Source organism: Sylvia atricapilla, chromosome 6, assembly GCF_009819655.1.
Source record: "Sylvia atricapilla isolate bSylAtr1 chromosome 6, bSylAtr1.pri, whole genome shotgun sequence".
In the NCBI taxonomy this organism is placed as follows: domain Eukaryota; kingdom Metazoa; phylum Chordata; class Aves; order Passeriformes; family Sylviidae; genus Sylvia; species Sylvia atricapilla.
This window is the reverse complement of record NC_089145.1, coordinates 21,756,825-21,784,308: the sequence shown is the minus strand read 5'-3', so window position 1 is coordinate 21,784,308 and position 27,484 is coordinate 21,756,825. Positions and strand designations below refer to the sequence as shown.

General features: G+C 44.2%; 1 protein-coding gene and 1 long non-coding RNA gene across 2 annotated transcripts in view; both read right to left on the bottom strand.

Annotated features, from left to right (window-relative positions):
• Nucleotides 1-10,583, bottom strand: part of HSD17B12 (hydroxysteroid 17-beta dehydrogenase 12) — an 82,041-nt gene extending 71,458 nt beyond the window's left edge. The window contains exon 1 of the mRNA XM_066321054.1: nucleotides 10,151-10,583. Coding sequence (XP_066177151.1) covers nucleotides 10,151-10,583 — 433 coding nt within the window. The remainder of the gene's footprint in view (nucleotides 1-10,150) is intronic.
• Nucleotides 10,584-12,732: 2,149 nt separating this feature from the next.
• LOC136362489 (uncharacterized) overlaps nucleotides 12,733-27,484 on the bottom strand; it is a 56,596-nt gene continuing 41,844 nt past the window's right edge. Inside the window, exons 3-5 of the long non-coding RNA XR_010743807.1 lie at nucleotides 25,909-25,978; nucleotides 14,317-14,481; nucleotides 12,733-13,410 (exon numbers count right to left, since the gene is read on the bottom strand). This is a non-coding gene — a long non-coding RNA (uncharacterized lncRNA). The remainder of the gene's footprint in view (nucleotides 13,411-14,316; nucleotides 14,482-25,908; nucleotides 25,979-27,484) is intronic.

The following is a 27,484-nucleotide window of genomic DNA, read 5'->3' as shown; positions in this document are numbered from 1 at the left end:
AATGAAAATCCACCTCTTTCATTTTACTAAAGTTTCTGGGCTTACAAAGACTTTCAGATTAACAGATTCCCACCCCACCATTTTCAAACATTGTAGACCATCAAGAATTTTAGTTACCAGAGTAAGTTTGAAACACAGCCAAGTACAACCAGTCTGTCCCCAAGGATAAGGTCACAGGAAGAACAATACTATAAACTATTGTAGAGAGAATGACAAAGAGGTTTATTCCTTAAAATAAATAACCCTAGCTATCAAAGCAATACAACACCATTATCCTAGTCTTCAAAAAGGAGCTAGTTAAAACCTGTTAGCAGGGACTTCCAAAATCATACTCTGCAACTCATTGACAATCCTCTCAACACACAAGAGGTACATGCCACCCATCTTTACCACAAACCACCAAGGAAAACAAGACTTTGGAACAGCCCATCAAGGAACTCAGCAACAGAACTGACAACAGGCTCCTCCTGCAGTTTTAGGCTCAGTTTCAGCTAGCTTAGCTGCAGGACATCACCCAACCATCCATGCCTACCTGCTTCCTCAGCACCTGATTGCCAACTACTTTTCAGGCAGCTCAGGAAGCTGACCCAGCTGACTGCAGCTGGTATTCCTTGCTGAGTTAGAGGTCAGCCACACAAGCAGACTCACCAACACCACCACCACACATCAACTGAGAGAAGCAGTGAAAGCTCCCAGCCAGCAACCAGAGCAGAGCAGCTAAAATTCTTCTGGCGGTAGCCTGGCCTCAGAGCAACTCAAGCTGACCACTGGGCTCAACTGTATCTTCAACACACATTTCCATAATACTACCAAGTTTCCCTTCTGTTGCACCAGCACTGGAATTCACATGACCAAAACAGTCTATGGAGCATAAATGGCTCCAAGGGAATAATTTAATGCAAGGCACACTCCTTAACCAGATCACCACACAAACAGACCAACCTCAGTACCAGCATAAGGAGGAAAAAGGCAAGATAAGAGCTCTCCATCTACTTTCTCCACACCAAACTTTTATGTCAGAAAGCCATGATGTAAAAACACACATTCACTCTTGTGACCAAAGGCATCTCGTTTATAAACTGATGCCACATCAGTGTCAGCAAACTGATTCCAGCTCACAGAAACATGAACAAGGCTCTGGAGGTTAGAATGAACACCCAAGGTGAAGAACCAGTCAACCAAATGGAGTATTCTATATCAAAATTTAGGAACAAACACAAAGTTGCAGAGCCCCAAAGTCTCGCCGCAGATCTGGGTCTACCAGGGCAAGAAGACTGAGATACAGAGTTTATATCAGGACAGGTCTTTGAGCACACCTGTAAGTTGACAGGAGTACACGTCTCTTTCTGCCATGCTATACAAACACTGGGTTGGAGACACAGGACAAATCAGGGCAGGAACAAACTGCAAGACATCCTTACTCTAATCCTTTGTTCAGCTACAGACAGGGTAGGAGCTTCTTCCAGCAGTGCAGTGATCCGTTACTGCCCTATCCTTGCTGCTTCTCCCTCCTGTTAGAGATCTTACTCATAAGCCATACTGAATCCACACTCTGGAGATGGAGAGCTCTTTGGCAGATGAGACTGAGACAGCAGGAGTACTGGGCATATACATCTCTTTCAAGAAAAAATATTTATGCAAAATCATTGACAATAACAAGTTTATAGATTAAGCACCTTTGCTGACAGAATAAGAATCATGGGGAAGGGAGCCAAGGGGCAGAAGCCTATGGAAACAATGAAGAGTTTTGGAGAAACAGATCCGACAGTCACAAACAAGGAATGTGAAAGCATTACCTGCTGGAACAAAGATCCAGTGGTGGAGTGCAGGAAAGAGCAGCATGCAAACATAAGCAAGTAGCTTATGGTCAAGTAGCAGCAGCTGCAGAAATAATTCTCTGCCTTCTGCTTTCTGTATCTACATGTATCCTCACACACATCTGCAAACCTCTCCATCTAAAAGCAGGGACTAGACTAAGGAGACCAGACTCTTTAATCTCTGCACAACAGTTTCCTCCCATCAGCAACAAAAACCTTTCTCCCATTGAGCTTATCACCTCCCATTCCCCTTCTCTCACTACAGCTATTCCCCCTTTCTGCTTCTGTGGTAACCTTCTAACATACACAAAAATCCTTTGGAAAAATTGTTGTGATTAACAGCCCTAGAGCTGAGCTCCTCAAGTCCACTCTTCTTTGTCTAGTAAGTACAGAGCTCCTCAAGAAGTGGAGACATGACTGATGGAATACACTCTTCAAGAACATGTGGCTCACAATTGCTTAAGAGGACAAAATAGAAGGGAGGTGTAAAAAACAGGAAAAAAAAATCAAACATGCAACCAAAACCAAATCTGTAGAGCTGACCAGACAGTAAGTTCTGAACATACACCATGCCTGAACCTGAGCCACCCAGCTGTCTCCTACAACTGAATCATGAGAGAAACACAGGACAACCCTCAGGAAAGAAAGAAGCAGGAAGAGTAACAAAAATGGGAAAAGAAGAAACAATAGGACAGACACTATTTTCCCTGAGGCTCAGCTTCTGGACATCTCAACTCCAGTTTTAAGAACTGCTAAACAAGAGGTTTCTTTCAAAACCTACAACCAAACCCCAAGATTTTAGGTGTCACCATCTGCTGCTGAGGGGAATGGAGTGAATTAGAAGCTCAGTAGGAAATTTTGCATGTAGCTCTCTTCCCATGATAGCTGAAGATGCCTTTTTTGTTGAAAAGGATTTCAGCACTGCTAATGACTCACCCAGTGGGTGATGGTGCAATGCTCTAGACTTTAATTCCAGGAATTTGGAAACTTGCAGAGATTTGAAAAACAATATATTATTTTAAACTTAAATTAGGAGTCAAAAATTAGCAGATTTAAGGTAGAATTCTTTTGTACAACTAAGTGTACTACAGGGTAAAGAATCTGAATTGCCCTAATTGTAGCATTTTCAGATACTAATGTACTCAATCTGAAAGAATTTTTTGCTTTTCCCTAAGAACCCAGGTTTTCTAAAACTTATCAGTAAGTGAGCACCAAAAGTCACCTGAAGCTAGAAGCAGCAACTTAGGTAAGCAATGAAACCATGCAAGCCCAACACATGGGTGCTTACCTACTAGTTAGTGTTCATCCCACACTTGCGTTCATATCCAGGCCTAAAGAATCACGTTTGGCATTTCTGTTAGGATAATCAGGAAAGATACTTTCTTACTGCTATCCCTTCCATAGCAGAGATAGTCGTCCTCCCCCTATAGGTTAGGAATTAATATATTCACAAGACCAAGAGCACTGTGTTTCACCCACCTACCAAAAAGTAATTCCCAGGTGGAGAACTACTGCAGTTTTCCCAAAGGACACTCTCAGCCTCTCCTGGCCTCCTGCCAGTTTACTTGTTCCTTACGCAGGAGTGCATTTACCCAACTGGCACTAACATCCAGCACAATTCCAGCTGGGACTTCCTTGCTGAAGACATTTGCTCTCTAATTCTATGCAATGCCTTTCCTTGCTGTCACCAGCGTACCTCACGTGTAATCTTCCCAAAGTGAGGGAAGCACACTGGCCAAAAGAGCAAACCAAAGAAACTGGAGCAAGATATTACTCTAGATTACGTCCTTGTGTAAATTGTCTAGTCTTAAGTAACCAGTTTCCATTACAAGTATTCCTACCTTAAAACACACAGAAGACCGGGAGAATGAATGAGCTAGCTTAAAATAACACAGCTATTCATCTCTAGGCTAATAAATTGTCAAGCATTTCCCTCTCTGGCTGTTTATCAGAGATGGGTATTCTTTTCACCTTAATGCAAACATCTATCCTCCACTCACCATTACCTGGTGTTTTGGTGGGGTTTTTTTGCAAGCGGAGAAACCATACTACACAATTTAACCCTCCTCCATATATACCTCTCTGCTCCTGCAGGTAAACATGGCAAAGTCAGTTCATATTCTGAATCAAATGCAGAGCTGTAGATATGAGCTTGGTTGATGCTGAGGCTGGTGATGCCCACACATACACATGTAGTGCACTGGCATGAGCCAGAAGGGAAGGACTGAAGTCCATCAGCAAGGACACAGCAGAACTGGGACTCCAGACATCTGGCCTCTGAACAGTTGCTCTCCCTCTACTCTTCTGACCAGAGAGTGCAAGAAAGTGCAAAAAGAAGCACTTAATGCAGTAAGCGTTGAGCAATCCTACTAAGTAGAGTAGCAAACATGTGCAAATGAAAACACCTGAAAGCAGTAAGCAAGCACCAGAAAGAAAAATAGTAGAAAACAGCAGAGTATGGTTCATTACTTTATCCTGTCCAGGAAGCAGGACTGATTTTAGGGTATGTTAATAGCAGTAGCCTATGTAAAAAATACTAGAGCACCTCCCTGACTCACCAAGAGCTGCAAGGTCTCTGAAGGAGTTACAGCCCCCTCAAACACCACACAGCACAAGCAGCCGAGTCTGGAGAAACAGGGTCAGAGATCCCACTTCTCCTGGACTGCTCTGGAAGAGCATCATTTGCTTAGTGATGCTAAGCACAGGCTGAAGGGATACACTGACAGAAGTCTTCTAAATCACAAGCTACGAGTAGGACTGATGACTGAAGGCAGACAGCTGAATTTTTACTAGAGAACATTTAGGATGGATACTTGGAAACATTACATGGCAAATAGGAAAAAAAAAAAAAAAGCCATACATGCTGGAGCACAGTACTCCTGGGAAATACAGACTGGATTAGGACACTTGTACCAGACTGTTCTCTGAGCCACTCTTCAGTGCGGTAATCCTTCAGAAGCAGTTTGCAATAGCCATACAAGAAAACAAAACATGCTCTGAGTTCGGTCTGCACATTTCACTTGAGCTGTCACAATCACAAGTTAGTTTACAATATTCTCACATATTCTTAGCATTACTTTTCAGGTTAACAAGTGCCATGCTTTATTTCATACAAGGGTAGCATCCAGCATTGAGAACAAGGCCAGAAAACCTTCACCATGGATCTGAAGTGCTGAAGATGACAAATCCCTGAGTAAGTGATTCAGCTAAAGAATGAGAAATAACCAAAAGCTCACCCCAAAAGCTCTGCACACACCAGCCAAGCATTCATACCCAGGGAAGATGGGGAGCTAGGCAGAGTCTCTCCTCTCACACTCTGGAGGGAGAGCAACATTCAGAGGTTGAAACTCCCTTCCCCTCCATCTCCCTATTAACTACACCCTCATCACACATTGCTCCAGGGTAGCTGTTTAAAATTGCAACAGTGATTTGTGACATGGTTACTTTATTGTGAAACACCTGCAAAGCAAGACTGCACTTGTTTGTGCAGTCAGGACTGAAACTTGCTTGCAGAAACTACAAAGCTTTAAGGTAACAACTATTTCACTAGATGCTAAGGAGTTTGAAAAACGACACTGACTGTGAAAGCTGCTCAAAGTCATCGACAAGTTAGCACAGATCAGCAGTGAAGTGAGCATCCTCTGTATGGAGTTATTAACTTTTAACCAAAACCTTTTACCATCTGACTTACTTCATTAAGGATACCTCAAGAACTTCATAAGAATCAGGGTGTTTCATAAGACACCATTTCTAGGGACCACAGAAAGCACTACCTTTCAGTCCAACTCAAACCATTTATAAGTACTAAGTCCAGCTAGTCCTCAGACTTCTTTCTCATGACATAAAGCATCACACCTTATTCATTTAATAATATTATTGATAAGGTCTGGTTTATGGAGCTTGTTATTATATCAATGTACTAGATTTTGGGAATTCTTCCTGTGTTCTTAGTTTTTAAAAGATCTGGCTGTACAGACACAAGTATCTACTCCACTGCTCATGTACCCAGTTACATACATTTTTCATGCCTCCCTCAGTGGCCCCGGTGCACAAGTTTCTATGTTTAGATGCTGGACTAGGCATAGCCCTTGTTAAGTAAAAGAAGCCGACAAGATGACAGAGAGGGTCACCCAGCTTTGCTGCTACTCAAGTAAGTTTTTGTTAAATATTTACACAGGAAAAGAATGGTTTAAGATGGAATAAGGGGATTTTGTCTAAAATCAAATTGCAGAAAGTCAGAGGCGGTGGAGAGCACCATCCTGATTAACGACCTCCCAAATTCTTTTTTAAGAAACCTAGAGCAAATTGCCCACATTTAGTCAATTTTGCATGATAGTGAATAAACTCCAAAATTAAGAAGCTTAATTAAGACAAGCTCATCTTCACAAATATTTGCTGGCCCAAACACAACTGTACAGCTGTATTCACCACATGAGAAAGCATCACCACTATCAGACATCTTGTACCCACTAAACATACAATTATTCAACTATCACTCTATCAAAGGCACTGGGGGAAAAAGTAGATGCTTTTCTAAGCCACCGTGAGGCTTGAAAGAAAGCAGGACTTTTCTTCAAGTGCCATATGCCAATCACACAATCAAAATAAACTTTGTTTCCAGTCAACACACTGAACTGCAGAAAACTGGGGGGGAAACCGACATTTATCATCAAAATATTTGCAATGTTAAGACAGGGAAAAAAGAAACAAAAAAGTTTAAGTATTCACACAACCATGTGCTGACACAACCAAGACCTCAGATGCTTTAGAGCACCAAGTCAATCCAACTTGCACTGACAGGGTGTTTTGAATATACAAAGTTGATTATTTGCATATACTGAATTTGTCTGATCACACAGCTGACCCTGCTCCAAACAGGAGGTTGGGACTACAAACCTCCTGAGGTCCCTCCAAGTCTAAATCATCATAGGATTTTGAATTCATTTTGCCAAGTTACTGAAGAGAAGGAGCAGAAAAACAATTTCATGTTTTCCTGAAAAAGAGGCGGTCTCCTAAAATAGGAGACACGGCAACTCTCCAAATGGGAGCTATAACAGCAGCAGACAGTTCCCTGCTCCAGACACTCTGTACTCCAGAATACACCCAATTTTCAATGGCAGAGAAGCAAGGTGGCTGCCTGCCACTACCATTGATGGGAGAAGAATAGAACTCTCATCCAACCTAAGGAAATACCACTATGGATCACAACAATCAGCACTACTAACTGATCTGTCTGCTTAGAGGAAGTCAGGGGAACAGTCACATCATTGCTGTATCGTTGGCGAATTTGGAATGACTCCTTGGCACTCTGCTCCTGTTGAGTCTGTGGTTTATTTAGCTACCTTGTTTCTCAAACACAGGAACTGATATTCTTATCTTCTTTTACCAACTTACAAGGCACATTAAAGATAGAACATTCAACTCGGGGGCTTTCACTGTATAGTCTCTCTAGCTGCACCCAGAAATCTCACATTCACACATCCACCCAACTTCCATACTGTACTGTATTGTACAGTAGCCAAAAACTAAACCAGATGCAAGGTATATGGAGAGAAAACCAGAAAAGCTGCATACAGACTTTTACACAAAATTGTGAACGTAGAAAAACTAGCCTTTTGTCAAAAGAGATGCTATTTCAAGTAGTACAAACCTAATTTTCCCAGAGTACATTACCAGTTCACATAGTTGTGCCTCCTCCTATCATCCCCTGCTTCTAAGTATCAGTGAATTAGATCAAGCATAGACAGAAGCAGTCCAATTTTGGACATGCAGAAGAGTTTGCAACCCAAATTTGGACATGCAGAAGAGTTCAAGGGCAGTAGGATGTCCTCCCAAAATGACTGGTATTTTAGAGTTTTTATAAAGCTGCTCTCCAGTTGCGCACTAGAAAGAATACATTGACACAGTAACTACAGCAGCCAATTAGCATCAAAACCACTGTTTTTTAAAATATCAGGGGGAAAAAAAGGAAATGCACTTCTTCCTAGAGAATGACTTAGTAATTGGCTAATTCTCAAGGTGACCCAAGATGTCTGCAGCTGTGCCTCCATCCTCATTTCCATGAGAGAAAACAGAGAGCCTAACCAGCCACAACATACTTCAGGGCAAACCACCCCAGTACTTATTCAGTCTTAGACAACCTTTCCTCATTTCAGGTGGAGACGACAGCAGCTGTCCCAATAAAGCAGCGTCTCACCTGCATCAGTTGCACACAGAGGACACACAGCAGCTAACTCATGATGGCCACTTCCCACAGAGACAGCAGGCATCATCACCCTATTTCTCCATTCTCCTTGACACCGGAGCAGTGCTGCCACTTTAAAGCAGAGCAATAAACATGGAATTTAGTTGTGCTGCCAGTGCTCCTCTTCCTCCCTGCCTTGAAGATCACAATCTTGGCAGAGAAAGAACAATTTCTGTGAGCAGCCACTGGCCACATACAGTGGCCCACTGCTGCTTGCACTTGTACAAAACAGAGACAGAGAACACTTGCACTGCAGTTCTCTGAATGTTTGAGGCTGTGACTGTGAGAAGATCTGCTATTTACAGTTTGTGGTTCCAACTGATAAGCTGGCATCTGGCTCAAGCACTGCAAACTTCCACGTTTGAAACAATGCAAAACAAACTCAAGTGGCCACCAAGATCTCTGTGATGCACCACAAGTCAGCAGGCAACTGATAATGCAGTAATATATTCAAAACGAATATTAGAAAGTCAGAGAAGGTTTGGGTGTCCTGTGCCAGCCAAATCTTTAACAGGTATAACATTTCTCCAGCTGAAAGGAAGACCTGGGCCTTTGTCATTTGTATGTAAAGCTGTAACTTATCCAAGGCATGGCTGCTGTACTTCAAGCCTGTGCACACAGGACTCATGCCATGCTCTGGCATTATGTATGCTGCCAGCAGCAGTGGTGGTTTACTGGTGTCTCACACAGCCACTCAACTACCCGGCCATACGTTCACAGACAAGTTCTGTGTTGGCTGCAGCAGAGGTTATGGGGGAGCACAGCCATAAGCCCAGCAATCAACCAGCTTGTTGCAGGGCTGCTCTGCTTAGAGATCAGATACCTGGAAGCAGCTGCAGCAGCTGAGCAGTCGATGTCCTCCTAGTCCCCTTGAGGGATGGAAGTACCTTTTGCAGCCTTTTAAACTGTCATCTCATCTTAAACTCACACCTCTTACATGCTACAATTATTTTCGTGCCCCTCCTTATAAACTCCCAATCAAGCATAGGATTTGCCCTTTCCAATGACTTTTCCAAGAATGGATTTGAAAATTCCCTTGTTACACCAGCAGAGAAGCCGCTTCTATCGCCTCATCAATACTGAAAGGCGGCAGTGGCAGACTCGGAAGAAATTGTCTTTCCCCAGCGTGGCTCCTACGGCCAGGAATCGAAGTACTGACAAAAGTTAGAGCAGCGTAGCACAGAAAATGCCCTGGTAACAGCCTCTGCTGTACTTCCACAACGCTCCTGTATTCCGGGGACGCCAGCGAACTGCTGCCGCCACCCCCTCCCGGCCACCGCTACCGTCACCCCTTCCACAGCGAGGGCCATTCGTGCTTCAGCCCCGTCCCGAGCGCGGCCCAGGACCCAGGAGGCGCCGACCCGCAGCAGCAGGCGGCGTCGGCACAAGTTTGGACCCGCTCCGCTGCCCGCCCGCCGCTCCCGGCAGGGCTGTTCCCTCGCCCTCCGGCACAGCTCTTCCCCGGGGCACCTGCGGCCGCCGGCCCGCGGACAGCGCGGCCGCTCGCGGCGCCGGGCGGCGATCCCGGCTCCCGCTGCGCCGGGAGCGGCGCTCCTCCGGGGGCGGCGGGGCCGGGGCGGGCCTGACGTCAGCGATGAGGCGCTGGGCCGGCGCGGAGGGGGCGGCGCGCACCGACCGGCCGCGCTGGGGACTGCGGAGCGGCCCCGGAGCCGCGCTGCGCGCCCGGCGGCGCGGAGACAGCCAGCTAAACACGCCGTGCCCGCCCGGCGCCCGCCCACAAGTCCCAGTGATCGGCGCTTCTCTCAGGACCGACCCGACCGGCGCGCTCCCGCCCTGCGCGTTTCGTGCGGAGCCTGAGAGCGGCTCCCGGCTCGGCGGGGGCCCACTCGGCAGAGTACCTGAACCCGCCGGCCCCTCAGCCGCTGCCCCAGACCGGCCCGCCCCAGAACCTGGCCGTCGCCCCACGGGCACTACGCCAGAGTGTGCCCCGGCCCCCCCGAGGGCCGGACCCCGCCGCCCGCGTGCCCCTCCCCGCCGGGCCGAGGCCGCTGCCCCGCGACATTCCTGCCCCGGCCCGGGGGGCACCGGGGAAAGAGCCGCGGCGGGGGCGGCCGGGACGCGCACTCACCTGCCCAGGCGCCCAGCGCCGGCCCCACGGCGGCCGCGCCGCTCCCCAGCACCCAGACGCGGAGTCCGGTCAGCAGGCGGTACGAGGCCAGCGCTGCCGCGTACAGAGCGCCCAGCGCGCCCACCCAGTAGAAGAGGCCGGCGGCCGGGAGCGCGGCGGGAGCCACCATGCTGCGGAGGCTGCCGCGGCCGGACTGAGCCCTCCCGGCCACCGCCGCCCCGCAGCCGTCACGGCGCCCGCCCCCGCCCGGCCGCGATTGGCGGAAGGGCCTCTCAGCCACGGGGTAACCCGGCAACGCGGCCGGGCCCGCCCGCCCTGGGGCCGCCCGGCCCCGCCGCGCCGGGAAGGGGGGGGCCGGCAGCGAGCGGCCACACGCCCCCGTACTACTTGCGGCCTGCGCCCCACGTGGTCGGCACCGCTCTCTTGCCGCCATTGGCCAGCGAGCATGGCCGTCACCCGGCCTCCGCGCTTCGATTGGTCCCAGTGCCCAGGAACCTCGCAGGACTGGTGGAAAACGGGCCCCCTGCTCCCGCCCTCGCTGACGTCATATGAGCCCATTCATAAAATGCTCAGGCTCCGCCTCGCACTCGAATATGTCCCTCGGCTCCCCTCCCCCAGCCCCGCACTGCGCTCGCCCCCGGAGCCGCGCCGCGATCGCCGCGGCATGGCACGGCACGGGCCCGCAGGGAGCCCTGGGCACAGGGAGCCCGCACCGGGGAAAGTCCATCTCGGGGAAAGCCCAGCTGCCACTGCACCCTACGCGCCGCGGGGCTGGCAGCGCTGTCCCGTCCGACCGGCCTCGATCTGTCTTCCCCGACAAGATCCAGGGTCCACGGAGGCTTCCTGAGAGATTTCCCCTGAGCTGACCACTTGTTGTGCCATGCCTGGACTTACCCTTCCCCGTCGCCCTTCACCCGCCCGTTTGACACAACCTTTCCCCCACAGCCGCGCACACGATGGGTTAGGGATGCCTGGACTTGGGAGGAGTGTAGGAGAGCCCTCTGAAACGACACGCACACCCCGTCCGTGCCCCATCGTGCTGAAGGGCACGAAGCTCCACTGCCTTCTGTCCCATCTCCAGGCATTTGTTAGGGCCATGCCACCCGTACCTCACTTAGGGGTTTTTCCCTGCCTCCCTCCCAGGAGGGAGCCTGGGGCGGAGAGGAGGCCGTACGGTGCGGGCTCTGGGAGGCTGAGGCCCTGAGGTATATTGCCTCAAAAGGCTGAAACGGCAGGAGAGGCTGAGGAACATGGAAAATCAGTGGCAATTTGGTGTAAGGTGTGGGTCAATTAAAATGTCAGAGAAGACCAGTTGAGGTATAGGGGACTGCTGTTTTTAAAGGGAGCCTCTTGCCATGTTCAGTGCCAACACTTTTTTTCTAGGACAAAAACATTTTATACCACTTATTTGACAATGACCTTAGTTCAAGCAGTAAGAAACCTTTTCTAGATCAGGTTTTTTGGAGATCCACATCTGAGTAATTAACAACAAACAGCACAGGGGGTAGTCTTGATGCTGCCTTTCCTTTCTCTCCTGGACTGGCAAATAGGCAAAAAGCATACCCAAATCCAGTCACTACTGCTGAAGATCTCCCAGCTGTACTAGCTGCCAGGCTTGCAGCCACCTTCCCCTCATCCTCTCCTTTGTGTTACTTGCCACACGCCGTATCGATGGCAGGGGCAGCCTCCAGGAGCCCAAAATCCCAAATCCTGGCTCGCCTCAGGCCTGGCTTCCCTTCACAGATCCACTCTGGCAGACCACCCACTGTAAACTCAATGGATTTTCAACTGCTCTGCAGTTTCTCTTTCCTCATCCCATTCCACATTTCCTCACCTTTGCCAGCTTCAGAGTTTGGAAAGAGCTCATGTAAGGTGCCACCTTAATTGTAACAGGTAAGCAGTACCCTGCGTGTTGCACCTTGAGGAGGCCACAACCTGACTGCGGTGCCATGTGAATGCAGTTACAAGCACTACTGCCACTTCAAAGCCCTCATTTAGAAACAAGATGCACTTGTATGGCATCAACCACCTGATGCAAAGGACTGCATCCTGAGATACCTGAGGTTGCATTTTACGACCTTTCATCTATGCTAAGGGGAACAAGACCAAAGAAATTAAACAAAAATTTGCTGTGATAGGTTAATCTCTTTTATTAGTTTAATAAAAATAAATGTTTGCTACATTTCCTGTTATTAAATATATATAGACACAAAATAGCTTTTCATTCAAAAATACATAATTAATAGAAATCAAAGGCTTCTGCTCATAATCTATTTGTGGAAAACAAATTCATAGTGGAATTCAAATTTAATTAGATTCAACAACACACTGTCTGCACTGATGTTAATTAAAGGCATGAAACTATCATACACTTTGCAATGAAAAATTAGTCAAGTCACTGTCTTATTGTCTGACCTATAGCTTTACAGTTGACTTTTAGAAATGAATCTTTATCATAAATAGTGGTATCAGATCCAATAGGAGGGAACATGTCATGGGATTTTGTCCTATTGCACAACAGGAAAAATCCTTCCTAATTCACCTTAGTTCACTTTTCTTTTTTTTATTTTTTCCTTTTCTTTTTCTTTTTTTCTTTTCTTTTTTTTTTTCTTTTGTTGGTTTTTTTTTCTTTTTGTCAGTCACTCATGAGAGGTTACACTGCAGATGATCCAACTCTCTCCAAGTTTTCTTCCTGCATTTTTCCCAAGAGATCCCATCTATTCCCTACTGGAGACCACTTTTAGAGTAGTGTAATATGCTAGGGCTAGCTCCTGCAGTCATTACATGAGGAAAATCCTCATAGGCCTCACCTATGCAGATATTTTGAGTATATTCACACAAGTGTGTAGTTGACATAACACCCTCTAAAGAGAGGACTTTGATTACAAAAAAGTGCAAAAGGCTGGGATAATTTTCCTCTTGTTCCATACCAGCCTTTCCTTAATTTGTAAAACTATTTTAATCTGCATACAGAATCTTGGTATTTCTGCATAAACACTTGTGTGTTGGAAAGAAACTATATTGTTACAGCAAAAGAAAAGAACTGAGGTCATCAGAGGGAGGTTGAGCGCCACTCCTTTTTGGGATCACAGTACATATGTTGTTAGATAGAACATGTGCCTGCTGTAGCCCTATCACACTATTTTCTTCGATTGGCTATCAAGACAGTTCTCATCCGTTCAGTTTTTGCAGAATAAATGACACGCTGCTGATCCTCACTCTAGTGTCTTCCAGACGACAGGTGGATATGGCACAAGCATCTGGAAAAAGAAAAGGTGGTAAAGAGATCTACTACAAGTCAAAGACAATGTAAGAGCTGAAGCAAAGGATGGAAGGTAACAGTGGTCACTAGAGTCACCAAGTGTTGAGAACAGAAGTGGACTGGGCAGCTGGACAGTGCATGTAGAGGCTGGAAGAAAGGAGATGAGTATTGGGCAACCTGCTCAAGAGAGCAAGCAACTTCCTACTGGATGTTCATGTAAGCTGCACTGCAGTTACCAAGGGGATGCTGCCAATTACAAAGGGGTCAGAAATAGGGAAGGAAGTACGTGGGTGCTACGAAAGATTTGTTGGTCTCTGTCAGAGTCTACCCATCTTTTATTATAACATCTCCTGCCCACTGCACTGCAGTTGTGCTGCTCCTGAGACCTCTTGTCTGGACATCTCCTTGTTGCAGGTCAGGACAGAACCTGCCCCGCTGTTCTCTCAGAGGGACTGATAAAACCCTTCACAGAGAAGCATAGACACAGCAAGGCAATCCTCCTGATTTCTGTATTAAAAAAGTCATACTGGTTATTCAAAAGTGTTGCTATTTTTTATGCTACCCTGCTTGAAGAGAAAAGCAGTCCTCTGAGAGGCTTACAGTCTACATTTAGAAGAAGATGAGTCACAGGCAGGGAAAGGGACTCACTGGAAGGGAAAGAATTATACAAAGGTCAAATGAGGGGGTTTACATCTCTTGCTTATGGGCATCACACATTCCTGAGGAACAGGCCTATTCCCCTTTCCAGGGTTAATCCCAGTATTCCCATGAGCTTTGCAGGTCTGTTCCCATTTGCCGTAAAATGCAGCAAATCCCAAAGGAGCAGCCAGTCGGCTGAGCTGATGGAGCAGACAGGCATTTTGAGTGTATTCACACATCAACATGCATACACATAAGAGGATACCTTGCCAAGGCTCCAGAGATCCATATTTCCACAGCCTCTTTTATCAGTTCAGGCGTGTAGTCAGTTCCAGATGACTGCAGATGCAATCTGGGTCAGGGCGGTGATGCAAGCCTCGGTCAACCCACAGCTTGGCTACATTGCTCCATCATATGGATCGTGGCCAAGCTGTACAGCAGATCACAACAGAGACAAGAGAGAAGTCCTTAGGAAAGCTAAAGGAGTAGTGAGATGCATGACTAAAAAATGCAACAATAAGGAACAAAAAATAAGGATGTAGAACTACACAGACGACATCAAAAGGAAACAAAGAAAACAAAAATATAGCACAGGAGCAATAAAACACAATAAACAGGGGATAAAAGAGTGCCCAATAAGAAGAAATATTCAATTTTTACTATGAAATTTTTCTATAGCATTGCTGCCACAAATACTTCACAAGCAATACACACCTCAGTGAGACTACATTCCTATGTCTCCCTCCTGCCCTGCTCTCTCGATACCTGAGGAAAACACTTCTCACTACAAGCCCACAGGTCAGAACCCAAGACAGTCACTCACTGTCTCCACAGTGGACCTGTGGCTCAGGGTGAAGCCTCAGCACTGGGATCCACTTCTCATCCCAGCCTGAGTGCTGCCAGAAATGCCCTCCACTTTGCAGCAATCCTGGACAGGGAAGGGGGACTGCTGGTTATCTGTGATGTGTCACGTTTTTTCCTGCCACTGAGCACTGTAGTCATTTGTTTCATTAAATGGCATTCTTGTACCCAGCACTAATTTTATCCCTTTACAAACATGTTTTTCACTCTAGCAACTCAAGAGCAGCTCTCCCCCCTGTACAGTCATTCTGCTCTCCTGCCTCTCTTACCATTACTCACACTTATTGCAGTGAGGCCAGATTCAATAAAGGGCCTGGCTGCTGCGGTGCTGAGCACTGCAGTGTGTCTTTGCCTAAATCCACAGCCCCAAATTAAGACACCCTGCCCCAGTGCACACTGAAGGCAAAAATTAGAATACCTAAGAAAGTAATCTTCATTGTCCATTCTGTTAAGATCTCTACAAGAACCATTCAGACACACCAACAAATCTCTCAATATACCTTATCAACTGCTGAGTTCATCGTAATGATGGGGTGAGGCAAGATACCTTGGATATCTGTGGAACTCCAGATCCTCAGCCTTTCCTTAGGCACCTACTCTATCTCCTTGCAGGGGTCATGGTACCCCTCCAAGTCTATACTCAGGAATTAGCACTCACTCAGGAATTCAGGTTTCTCTCCTCTGCCCAAAAGGGCAGAAAAGTGCTTTAACAGCATGGCACAGGTGTGTGGGGTGAGGTGATTTTAGTTGAAGCTGTTGCACAGCACAGAGAATCACAGAATCATCGTATCACAGAATGGCCTGGGTTGGAAAGGATCTTAAAGATCATCTGCTTTCAACTCTCTTGCCATGGACAAGGATGCCTTTCACAAGGCCAGGGTTCTTAGAGCCCTACTGAAGATGATCTTGGACATTCACAGGGATGGAGCATCCACAACTTCTCTGGGCAATCTATTCCAGTGCCTCACCACCCTCAGTAAAGAATTTATTCTCAGAAACTGTTTTTTCTTTCAGCTGTAATGATGGGAGGGAAATCCAGTGGGACTGGAGGGGTTGGGGCAGACATTCTCAGTCCCGAGCTGTGCATACATCTCCAGCATATGTTGAAGTGGTGCATTTGGGCAACTCTAGAAGCAGGTGTTTATGTAACCCTCCTCCCTCCTGGCATGCTACACATGAAGCAGGTGCTGGGGGATCCATGGTTCAGACTTGGGCTTTGCCAGCTGGCTCTCACTGTCAGCTCCTTCAGTACAGGACTCCTGTGGTCCTAACATAAGGCACCTTGAGCTGATTGGCCCTGCTCTGCAGGGCTTGCAGGAAACAAGGGAGCCAGAGAACAGCAGGTTTAGAGAAAGGGATGGAATTGGTAACACTGAGTGCCATAATAAATAACCAACTAAGCACAAATTTTGATTGATGTGTCACTCACCTGCAATTGCACACTTTTGGGTGTAGTTTCTATAAGAAGGCCAGAAACTTGCAAACACAAGGCAGTTGCAAAACACAAGTCTTAGCATCAAAACTGAGTTAGTCAGGCATTTTAGGTTGCCACACTGTGTAAAAGCTATACACTCCTTGCTTCTCAAATAAACCTTGGGCATCAGCAACGTGGCCTGCTTCAGGGAATAAAGTACCAAATTTCTCAACAACAAAACACTCCAGGCAAATGTAGCAATGGAAGACAAACAGAACCTAATGCCAAACAGCAGCTAGCACATTAACTAATTGAGTCTACAGTCTACAAATTCAACCTGCCATGCTGTTCTTCATGAGAAGGTCTGTTCAGTTTCCCTTACAAACAGGAAACAATACAAGTGGTACTACAAACTTCTAGTACTTGATACATGAGATTTTTCACTTTTGCCTACTATGGATTGACAAGTACATCTCCTGTTAAAACTCAAAATTCCCCTTTTTGTTGCCATTCCCTGTTTAGAGCTCTCAGAAGTGGCTGCAGTGGGGAGATCCAGATTCTCTTATTATGCAAACCAAGGAAAGGCTTAGTAGGACATGTATATAAAGTGGGAGTTGGGTTTTATAATCACCAGCAACACTGGAAATCAAGTACCACTAAAAAAAATTCTAATAGTTGTGCATGCTGCAAATCCAAGTGCATATATATGACCATGGCAACAGATTACCCTTTTTCAATCCCACAACCCATTGAAATATATTGATTTTGAGCTGAAAATATCATCTGTAAAAATGAAATGCTGCGTGTTCATTGTCCAATCCTTGATATCTCTTTTACCTAGTTTTGTAACTGTAGATAAGTGATACAGATACTTGTCCACATAAAATGAACAAAGTTCAGGAATGCATGGCACTCACACCACTGCCAACACTCAGTGTCATCTCGCATGATACATTCACTTTCAGACCACATGATGGAATACATTTGGTAATAAATCTCTGTCTTCTCATCCTTTTTTAAAAATCTGTAGCCCTCAAGTGTCTCCTTAAAGATCCACATGCCAGACAGTTCGAGTGCCCCTGCCAAAACCCAATACTTGTAGGAGACTTTGTCTTGGCTACTCCCACTACTTCACAAACACGAATTCCACTTTGAGAGTCTGTTAAACACAATGTACCATTCCTAGAGGAAGTGTGAGGGCAGAAAGTTCAACTAGCACTCTACCAGGGACAGAAGTTGCAAGCAAGAAACGTATCTCAGATTTCTATCTATCTTTAAATCCCAATTATGCATCTGTTTATTTTTCATCAAATTATCCGTATTTCTTTATAATATTTGGCTTCCTAAAGGCTTTTACCATTGCAGTTTTAACCATTGAAATTGGCACTTCAAAACCACCATTGTTTAAAAACAATGTAGGACCAAAGACACCATAATGTTTCCACCCAGAAGGCCATCTGTTCAAGGAGTGCAAAATGCTATCCCCCTCTGGAGACTTCAGTGGAAATCCCAAGATTCACAGCAGCAATGGCCTGGCTCCAAAGTATTCCTACAAACAATAATTAAAATCAAACAATGAGCAATTTAAAAAAAAAAACAACCCAAAAAATGCTGCCACAGGCTGCAGTGAATCCTCCCTTTGAGTCTACAGCTAACAAACCAAGCCCTGCCATACTCTGATTTGTTCAGTGTGTAGGTTCCCAGTATTTCTGATTCTCTGTTACTTGTACTCATCAGCCAGCGTCTGCAGCAAAGCAGGAATACATTTATATATACATGTGTGTATATATGCATGTATATATACATACAGACATATATAAATGTATTCCCCCACCTTCCCTGACATGGTTACATAAAAACAGCCAAAGAATGAATCTGGCCTGCTCTTAGTGACAGCAGTAAGACCTTGTATTTGTTTAATACTAAAATATGGGCTGCTTTGCTTTTGTTATTGAGTCACACAAATGTCATTATCAGCCTTATCACATGAATGCTGCTCACTTCCATGACTTTGCTCCCCCAGTCAGTGCTTTTTCAAGAGGCATACACAACACAAGGGGACTAGAAACAAGTGACACCAGTGGAAGTGACTATTTTAATGGCAGAAAGCCTTGTAGGATGACAGGGGCAAATCAGGTCAGAAAATTTTTCTTTGCTGAAGGCCTAACACAGTGTTCCTACCATTTCAGTGGGAAGTCCACGACTTCCTTCTAATTCAAAAAAGTTAAGAAAAGAACAAGAGAAATAACCTGCTATGAAGGAATTATTTCCTTTAAAGAATCAGGCTCATGATGGAAGAGGAAAATATCTTTCAGGAATTGGGGTTAAGTAACAACCAAGCACGTTTTATTCCACATTCACACCATCACTCTATGGTCACACCTCTGCCCTGTAAGCTTCAAGATAAGTGTCTGCAGCTCAAATCCCACTTTATAGAAAAAAAAGTACAAGAAACCATTTAGAAATAACACTTTTCTTTTAGACTTTTTCCTAGTCTTTTATACTGTCTCATACTAAATGAGCCTTCCATTTTCATGACTTGTTCACCTCTAGGCATATGAATGAAGTTTAATCCTTTCAATCAATTCACTCCTTTACTTCAGCAACTACTGAAAGTGACAGTGGTAGCACTTAATGCATAAATTGATGATTGGATTGATTTTATCACTTAGTTTTCTATTGACCACTGAACAGGAAGTTACCTCCTTAAAACATAGTATTTCTCTTTGGATAACCTGCTACAGCTGTGGACTGAAAAATAAAATTAAAATGGATGACTGAGCAATGATTGCTTAACTCCCAATAATTGCCCTGTGGAGATTTCCCAAAAGCCAAAATGCCAAGTAAAAATCTAAACTGTCTGCCTAGAGGACAAGCAGCCTTGCTGAAAAGCAGTTTTCTTTAATCTTTAGGTTCTTCTGTTAATTCTAAAGTACTGCACTAAGTGCTGTATGTAAAAACTATACAATACCAGAGGCAGGAGAAAAAAAAAAAAAAAGACACAAGGTTTCAGGTAACATCCCAAGGAAGCTGATTATACATACATTTTAGAATGCAACATTGTCTTGGCCTAGATGCCTAAAAACTTACCTAAAAATTGTTCCATTCAGACTCCTACAAGTAGCCCATCCAGGCACAAGAAGTCAGGTAGCACTGCATGAATTCAGCCATAGTGTCCAAACCAAACACACAGTTCAGAGCAAACAGAACAAAACTACTCCGCTGCTATTAAGAGGCATAAAAATAAATTAATATGACAAAAGCCAGCAGCAATTTCAAAACAGACCCACTGTAAATTAACATACCCATCTCAGAATCCATTGATACACTAAGAATGCAGTATTATGGGAGGGAATATCCAGGATTCAAATTCCTCACTACTATGCAGACCCCAACACTGACGCTCTTTCCTGGATATATCAAACTTCCTTTTAAAAGAAATTTAAACTTGTTTCTCATTTGAAACCACTCCAGAATATTGTTAGTCTGATAGTTAGAGCTCTTCCTGCAATTTCCAGCAAAGTCTACCCACTATCCTTTTTACACACATTTGTTTTATTCTAATCTTGAGCTCATATAATTATTTTTCTTCCTTACATAATAGGGTAATTGTCACTTCTGTGTCTTTCTGTTAAGCCTCTCTATTCCTCTTAACATCCACGTGGTCCTTTTCTGCATCTGTTCCACCCATCTGTTTGAACCCATTTATCTGAATGGGGGTGATAGTTGGGCTCTACATAAAGTCTTGCTAATGCCATACACTTTGATAGTAATATTTTCTATACATACAGGAGATCCATCCCTTAGCACTTTCTAGGAAACTACCTTTTTTTTTTTTAAATTATTTTCTCAGCCATGTCACATGCTATCATTCTGCTGCTGACTATTACACCAACTACTGATCTGTCACTGAAGTGATGAACCCCTGTAGAATAAACTGTGCTCAGTTTCTATTTGCATAAATCTCATCTAATTCTATTAATCTCAGCTTTGATTCATCTTGTCAGCACATGGATATTCCAATTCCCCTATCAATACAGTCCACCAGTTTTTGTGGCGTTAGATTTTATCATTATTGTACTTTTTTACTAGTGTCACTAAGGAAGGAATTCCAATAGTTCTCAAAAGCTCCAGTTTCCATCCTTCTTTCCGTCAGTATAGTCTCTTTCACCTATTACCTGTCAGTTCATTCCAAAGTCACCTTACAAGGCAATTAATCCAAATTTTCTCTCTTTTACATGATTTCCTCACATCATACAGTATCAAAGTTTCCTCACAATGAAACATAACGTAATAAGCAAGTCTGGCACAGTCTTCTTTTGCTAAAAATGCTGCATTTCATCCCACCTTAAATTTCTCTGTGATCTTATTTTGCCCTTCAAAAACTGTCCTACAGCTAAGTGTACAATGGCTGCCAGATTAGATCATCTCTATTACTAATCTTGTCTTTCCTTTGGGTACCCTCAAGTATTTGACCCCCTTTACATGTAGCTTCCACTGCTCATACAATACAGTATTTACAGGTGGGTTATACATTTTTGGAAAGGGGATTATATTCTATTTATTGTGCTAAACACAACTGCAGTGCTAATGCATTGCCACTGAAATAAGGAAACAGAATCCAGGAAAACCTTCTATTGCAAAACTGGAAAAGCCATGGTTAGAATGGGAACACAGTAGGCCATACACTAACAAGTTTACAACACATCACAATAGATTAATCATATTTCCCTTACCTTTATCTTTTCTGCTTTATTTTGTATCTCAAGCCACCTCCACCAGCTCCATTCTGCAAGTCCAAACCACCAGAGATTGTAAAACTGGCACTGAAGGTACTTATCCTACTTCTGTGGCTACTCAATAATTTCTTTTATAAGCAAAACAACCTTTTCCTCCACTAAAACAATACCTTTCCTTGAAAAAACCTATATATTTCATTTCTTTATTTTCTTTCTTCTGAGAACCATCTATGTATACTTTAGGAAATATATTTCAGGTGATATCATTGCTTTCTGACACAAAAATGTTTGTAGAGTTCCTCACGTATGTGTTGCAGAACCCAAGCAAGAGAAAACAAGCCTACTGTAGCATATTTATTTTTTATGTTGTTTGAGCTCAACAGTGTAGTTTTATTTGCACTTTATTTATTAGTTAGCAAATACTCTTCTTCTGAATCTCAAGAGCAAGAAAAAGAACCTAACAATAATCCTTCCATTCTCAAGAGAAGTTTAAGCATGCTCAGCCCCAAGTTCAGCTGACTGCAGGTGCATGACACTACTGTCTTTCAAGATCTGCTTCCACAAGGTAAGGAGGAAAACAAAAAAACACAAACAAAACTTACTAAATTCATTTCCACCTGATTTATTATTTGTCATTCCTTTGATACATAGAGTAAGTTACCTCTAGTTAATTAACAAGTTACTTTAAAACATCAGAAAGTTTAACAAGAACTGACTTCGCACTACTAGCATAATCAAATTAACACGTACTGTTAATTGCCTCTTTTTTCTTCCCTTCCCCCTTTGTCCGGAGAGAAAATACCCCTCTATCAGGTAAACTACCAAGTTCTGTTTGCTTCCTGGGATTGTCCCATAACTTCAACGCACTTCAGCATCTTCATGCACCGTCATTCTTTCACTTCACATTTCAAAAACCCCAACTTGCAGATAAAAGCATTCGATCCCCTGTTCCCACGTGGCAGCCTTTGCTATCCGCGCAAGCTGAGCGGAGGAGGCCGCAGGAAGGCACCTGTCTGCCCTCGGGCTCGCTGCGGAGCTCAGCGCAAAGCGGAAGCAAAGGTCCGCACACGCAGTGAGCCGGTGTCTCTCCGGGGCCCCGAGCAGCCACAGGTGCGGCGGGGCGGCAGGAGCCCCAGAGCCAGAGCGGACGAGCCGCCCGTGTGCTTTAACCAAAGCAAATCCCTCTCGGGCGGACGCGGCTCCGGGCGAGCCCTGGAGCTGATACCCCATGGCCCAGCTAGGGCGCGGAGCCACGGGCAGCGAGCCCCCGGCTCCGCCGATACCGGGGCCGGCCAGGACTGGCCGGGCAGCCCAGCACCACGGGCTCCGGGCCAAAGCCGCCGCTGAGCCGCCGGCGCCCGAGGCGCGCTCCCGGCCGGGCCGCGCCCCGAGGCCGCCGCTCAGGGCGCGGATGTAACGCCGGCGCTCGCCGAGACACCCGGCCGGGCACGGGCCAGCCCCGGGCGGCGGCCGAGAGCGGCCGGGCCGGAGCTCCCGCCCGACGGGACAGCTGCGGCCCCGCCACAGCACAGGGGCCACCGCCGTCACGGCCGCTGCCGGCGAATCCCGGCCGCTCGCGGCGGCTCCCGTCATGCCGCGGCGCCTACAACTCCCGCCGGCCCCCGCGGCCCCGCCGCCGTTAACCCTGTGCGGCGCCGAGGCGCCTCCGCCGGCCCGCCCGCCGCCCCCTCGCCGCTGCCCGCCGGCTCCTGCCCGGGACCCCGGCCCGGCGCCTCCGCGGCCCCCGAGCAAGAGGCACCCCGCCCCGGCTCGCCGGCGGAGCTCGCTCCGAGCGGCCCGGCCTGGCTCGGCCCAGCGGCGGGCCCCGGGCCGCTGACTGTGGCGGGTTTCTGTACTCCCGCAGTGTGCTTTCTGGTCCCAGCCACAGTTTGTTACCGGCATTAACTGCACGCTCCCCGCCAGATAGTAAAAAGGAGGTGAAATACCTTATTCTAGATGGTGAGGCTTTGAAAAAAATTCTTTCTTTATGTTTGAGGAGGCAAATTGTAATGAGCAAATTAACTCAAAAATAGCTTTACAACCCCCAGAAAACTTTGGGACAAAGTTCTAGGAAATACTAGGCTATCCTGTAATGAAACTGATGTGAAAATCAGTCACACACTCATGTTCTGCCCTACTTCCTATCCACTCTTCATACAGGCGTTCAGTATTTGTGTGACTAACACGTACAGCACTTTTTCTGCTCCTCTCTTAATATAAGTAACAACGTGCATGCAACTACCCTGCTGGGAACTAAAAAATAACCCGGAGAGTCAGAATCAATTTATGAAGTGAGTGCGGGGCAGGGGCAGATAGTACAAGTTCGGGCAAAAAGCAGGACCTCAGAGTAAAACCCTCTGGGTCTCACCCGGCCCCCCCACCCCAGCTCGTCATCGCACCCCGAAACAGCCTCCACACACATGCAGAGCTCATCCCCTATTCTTCTATTTTATTTGCCTTTTTTTTTTTTTTTTAATTAAAGCCTCATGCAGCAAATAAAAGTCAAATAGCTCCAATTTGAAGTGCTACAGAATGTAACATGCTCAGACGTGTGACTGCCTGACAGACTATACAGAAATCTGGCTTAGTCTCCGACCTCTGAAACAAATGCAAATATCCAGAAACATTCTGCTATTTCTCCAATGTTAAATTATTAGTAAAACAAACCGACTGCCAGACTTTTCATACAAATACGTCTTTAAAAAATCACTACAAATTTATTATTTATTTCAAGCTATAAACAACACAGAGGAAAGAAACACATATACCTTTTCCTTTTTATAAAAAAAACCCAACAACTTATCTATTTGAAAAGCACACACATAGCTCCTTTTTCTTAAGTTCATTTTTTAATACCCTGCCCCTGAAATCAGCCTACAAGCCCATAGATTTATCTAGAGAAAACACAATTGGAAAACCTTTTTATGTTGCACTGTTTTTGGACACTTATAGGAGGTTTTTAAAGACAATTCACAGCCACGCTATTTCAAACAGTATGAATACAATTGTTTAGAATTTATTCTTTACTGTAGCGATTTTTATTTTGGTATATCTTTCAGAATTTCATGGGAAAACACAATCAGTCCCCATCTAGCTTAGCGCACCTATACTGTTACCTCTTTCTCTACATTTTTTCTTTACAAATCAACCACAATCATTTTATAAGTGTTGACATATACATAACAAAGTAAGAAGAAGGACAATACCACAAGAAAAATGCTAAAAACCAAGCTGAAGGTGTAAATGACCTCCTGCCATGTTCCAGACGTACCTACAAAATCCCTGCTCACTGGTACAGGATTTAACATTCCATTATTAGTTCAGCCTTTTTATATTTTGTACTATTTTAACAGCCTAAATTTATAGATTTTTAAATTGGCATGTTAAAAGGGCTTTATTTAAGAATTTCAATTAAAATAGTGTTATGTTTTGTCATATTACCATAATCCTCCTTTTTAAATCACTTAGAATTTCAGTATAACCTAATTAAGTAATTTTAAGTAAGTCTTAACCCAAATACATAGGTCTAATAAAAATGTATTTTGCAAACAGGGAAAATAGACTTCTAAAATGGATTCCTCAGGTATGAACAAAGATGCTGAAACATTTCCTCCCCACAAACTTTGAGATCTGAACTATTTCACAGCACTGACATTTAAAACCAAAATACTTACAAGAAAACATATTTCATCAACTATCTAGCATAACGTTTTATTCCAATTGTATTTATTTATTCCTTTTATATTTGAAAGAAATCCTTCTATTTTCCTTGAGGAGAGAGAATAGGGGAAGAAAAATTCTTAAAAATCCTAACTACCTATCTGCACATACTATTTATTTCAAAACTCTTCTAACAGCACTTTATACTTTATTTTAGATAATGTATATTATTTTGCTTGTAGAAATATAATTATTTAGATTTCTGCCTTTTCAAAGGCTACAGAACAATATTATAGATTTCAGAAGCTTCTAATCATTTTAAATCTCTCACTTTTTTTTTCAATGCTACAAACATCCCATTTGGTAAATGGAATTTACATTTCTCTCTTGTCTTAATTATCAGAGTTGAATCAACAATTCAAACCAGAAAGAACAAGTGACGTACCGTAACACAATAGCAACTCCAACACTTTAACACAGCTCCTCTGTCTATTGGTGTATAAAAAGCTTACACAAAGTATAAAATACTTCAGAAATACAGACTCCTTCCTGATGAGAAAATTTTACTTATTGACTAATTTAACCTCAAGCAACTGCATTCTTCTCAAAAAGCATCCTATCTAAAGCTTTATGCCATTTACTGACTCTTGCTTAATTAACCAGCATGTTTTAAAACCAAGTCTCGGCCCTTCAACCTAATCAAAACAGACTACTTGTAATTGCTACCACATCAAATATATTTGTCAACACAATAAAACCACATACAATTAGAAAGAACTATTTTTTCTAGCCCTGTCTTTGACCAACCAGAAATTGTAGCATCTACTTCCAATTTATTAGCTATTCTAATATGAAGCAAACTGAAACACACAGCACAGTTCACAAATACACTGATCTTTCTATAATATCCTATCATTTGCATCTTTTAATGGGAAAATCCAGTATACCACTGTCAGCACTGCTGTTCTCCTGCAACCGATCAGACATCAGAAGGACTTGGCATTAACTTCCCTCCCTCACAACACTTTGCCTCCTCACCTCTCTCAAAATACAACAAAAGTACATATGTTTGTCTGAAATGTCAATAAACACAAAAATCTAAAAGGCCAAAAGGTCAGGTATTATTTAATCTGAACAGAAAAGTTATTTTTTCTCTCCCAAACCATCAGTAAGAGCGGGTTACCTGAGAAGAGATGCCCATGTCCCTCGGACGTCCATCCTTCTGTCCCAGAACAGGGGCTGTCCCATGCTCTCTGTAACATAAGAGGTAACAGATTAAAATTATTGTATATCCAGGCACATTTTTGCACATTAAAATTATCTGGCTCTCAAAAAGTTTTATATCTTTTGGTCTGAAAAGCATTTTAAAAACTTTTATTACATTCTAGACTGAGTCCTCAAAATTGGTTTTGATAAGTCAGGTACACATGTCAGAAATTAGTCCCATACATTGTCAATTGAAGCACCAGATTCCCCAGGCCTGGTTTTCAGTTCTTAGAGGCCTCTATATCACTGCATGCTCCATCTCATTAGCAACATTTAATCTGCAAGTGGTATGATTTATATATTTTTTAAAAATATATTTTACATACATTGAAAAATTTTTAAGCCATTTACATGAGGGAAAAAGTCCTGAGATATTTCTTCTGACAGCAGCTTTTCCCTCCTCTGCTTTAAAAGTTGAATACCTTACCAGAAAAATATGATCTTTGTGTTACCCATTTTTCTGTGATTTGTATTATTTTGTACTTACTTCTGATGCTGCAGAATTTACATAGGCCTGTAGTTTTGAGACTTCTATCTCCTCTCTCCACCTGCGAGCTAGATCTCAGCTAAAATCACTGTCCATACACGATTCCTTCCCCCCACCCCTCTTCCCTCTAAACTTTTCCAAACAAATGTGAGAGGGAAAAATGTTTAAGATAATGAGTACAAATTCAGTGTGCTAAATTTAAAAAAAAAAAAAAAAAGAAAAAAAAAAAGTTGCTTCAGTTTGTCATTTAATAAGCATTACCAATATAAATCATGGAGGAAAGCCTCAGCACTGTAGGGTGTAGTATTCATGACTAAACTGCCTTAAAAAAAAATCTGTCATCTCTTACCCTTTTCCTTCCACGTATTTGCCCTCCTCATACTGCTTAGATCTACAGCAGACTGTTGCCGCACGTGTATTTTTACACACAATTTCCTAGACTCTGACAAATGTGAACCAAGGAAGAATTTTGCACAAAGTTAACTTGTCTGAACCACTTGTTTCCTCCATTCTCTCTTTTTGTCCATGGCATCCAGTGCTTTTTTTTTACCCTCTGCTGTTTTGTTTGGTATTTCCCCACTTTCCTGTACATTTGTCTCCTGCTGATCCTACTAGAGCAGGCAGGAAGAACTGAATGTCTGTCTCTCCCCATTACTACACTGCCTCTCATTTTTTGTGTTTTATTGATTAAACACATTCCACCATCATTTTTATACTTTTTTAAAGATACTTTTTTTTCCCTTTCCCTAGAAATTTGCTGATTACAGTCACCAATCCTTTTGTGAAGCAAGATCAATTCTGTCCTGCTCTAGCACATGCTTCTGTCAAAATATTAAGGGTACATGACTTAAAAGTCTGTGATGCAACACATGTAAAAGGAAAACGCATGAGACAGAAAAAGAGGGTAACATGTACAGATGCCCCTAAATATCATAAAGAAAAAAAAAGGCATTTTTAATTGGTTCTGAGTTTTTAAAGAGATACTACTATCATGAGAAAACACCTG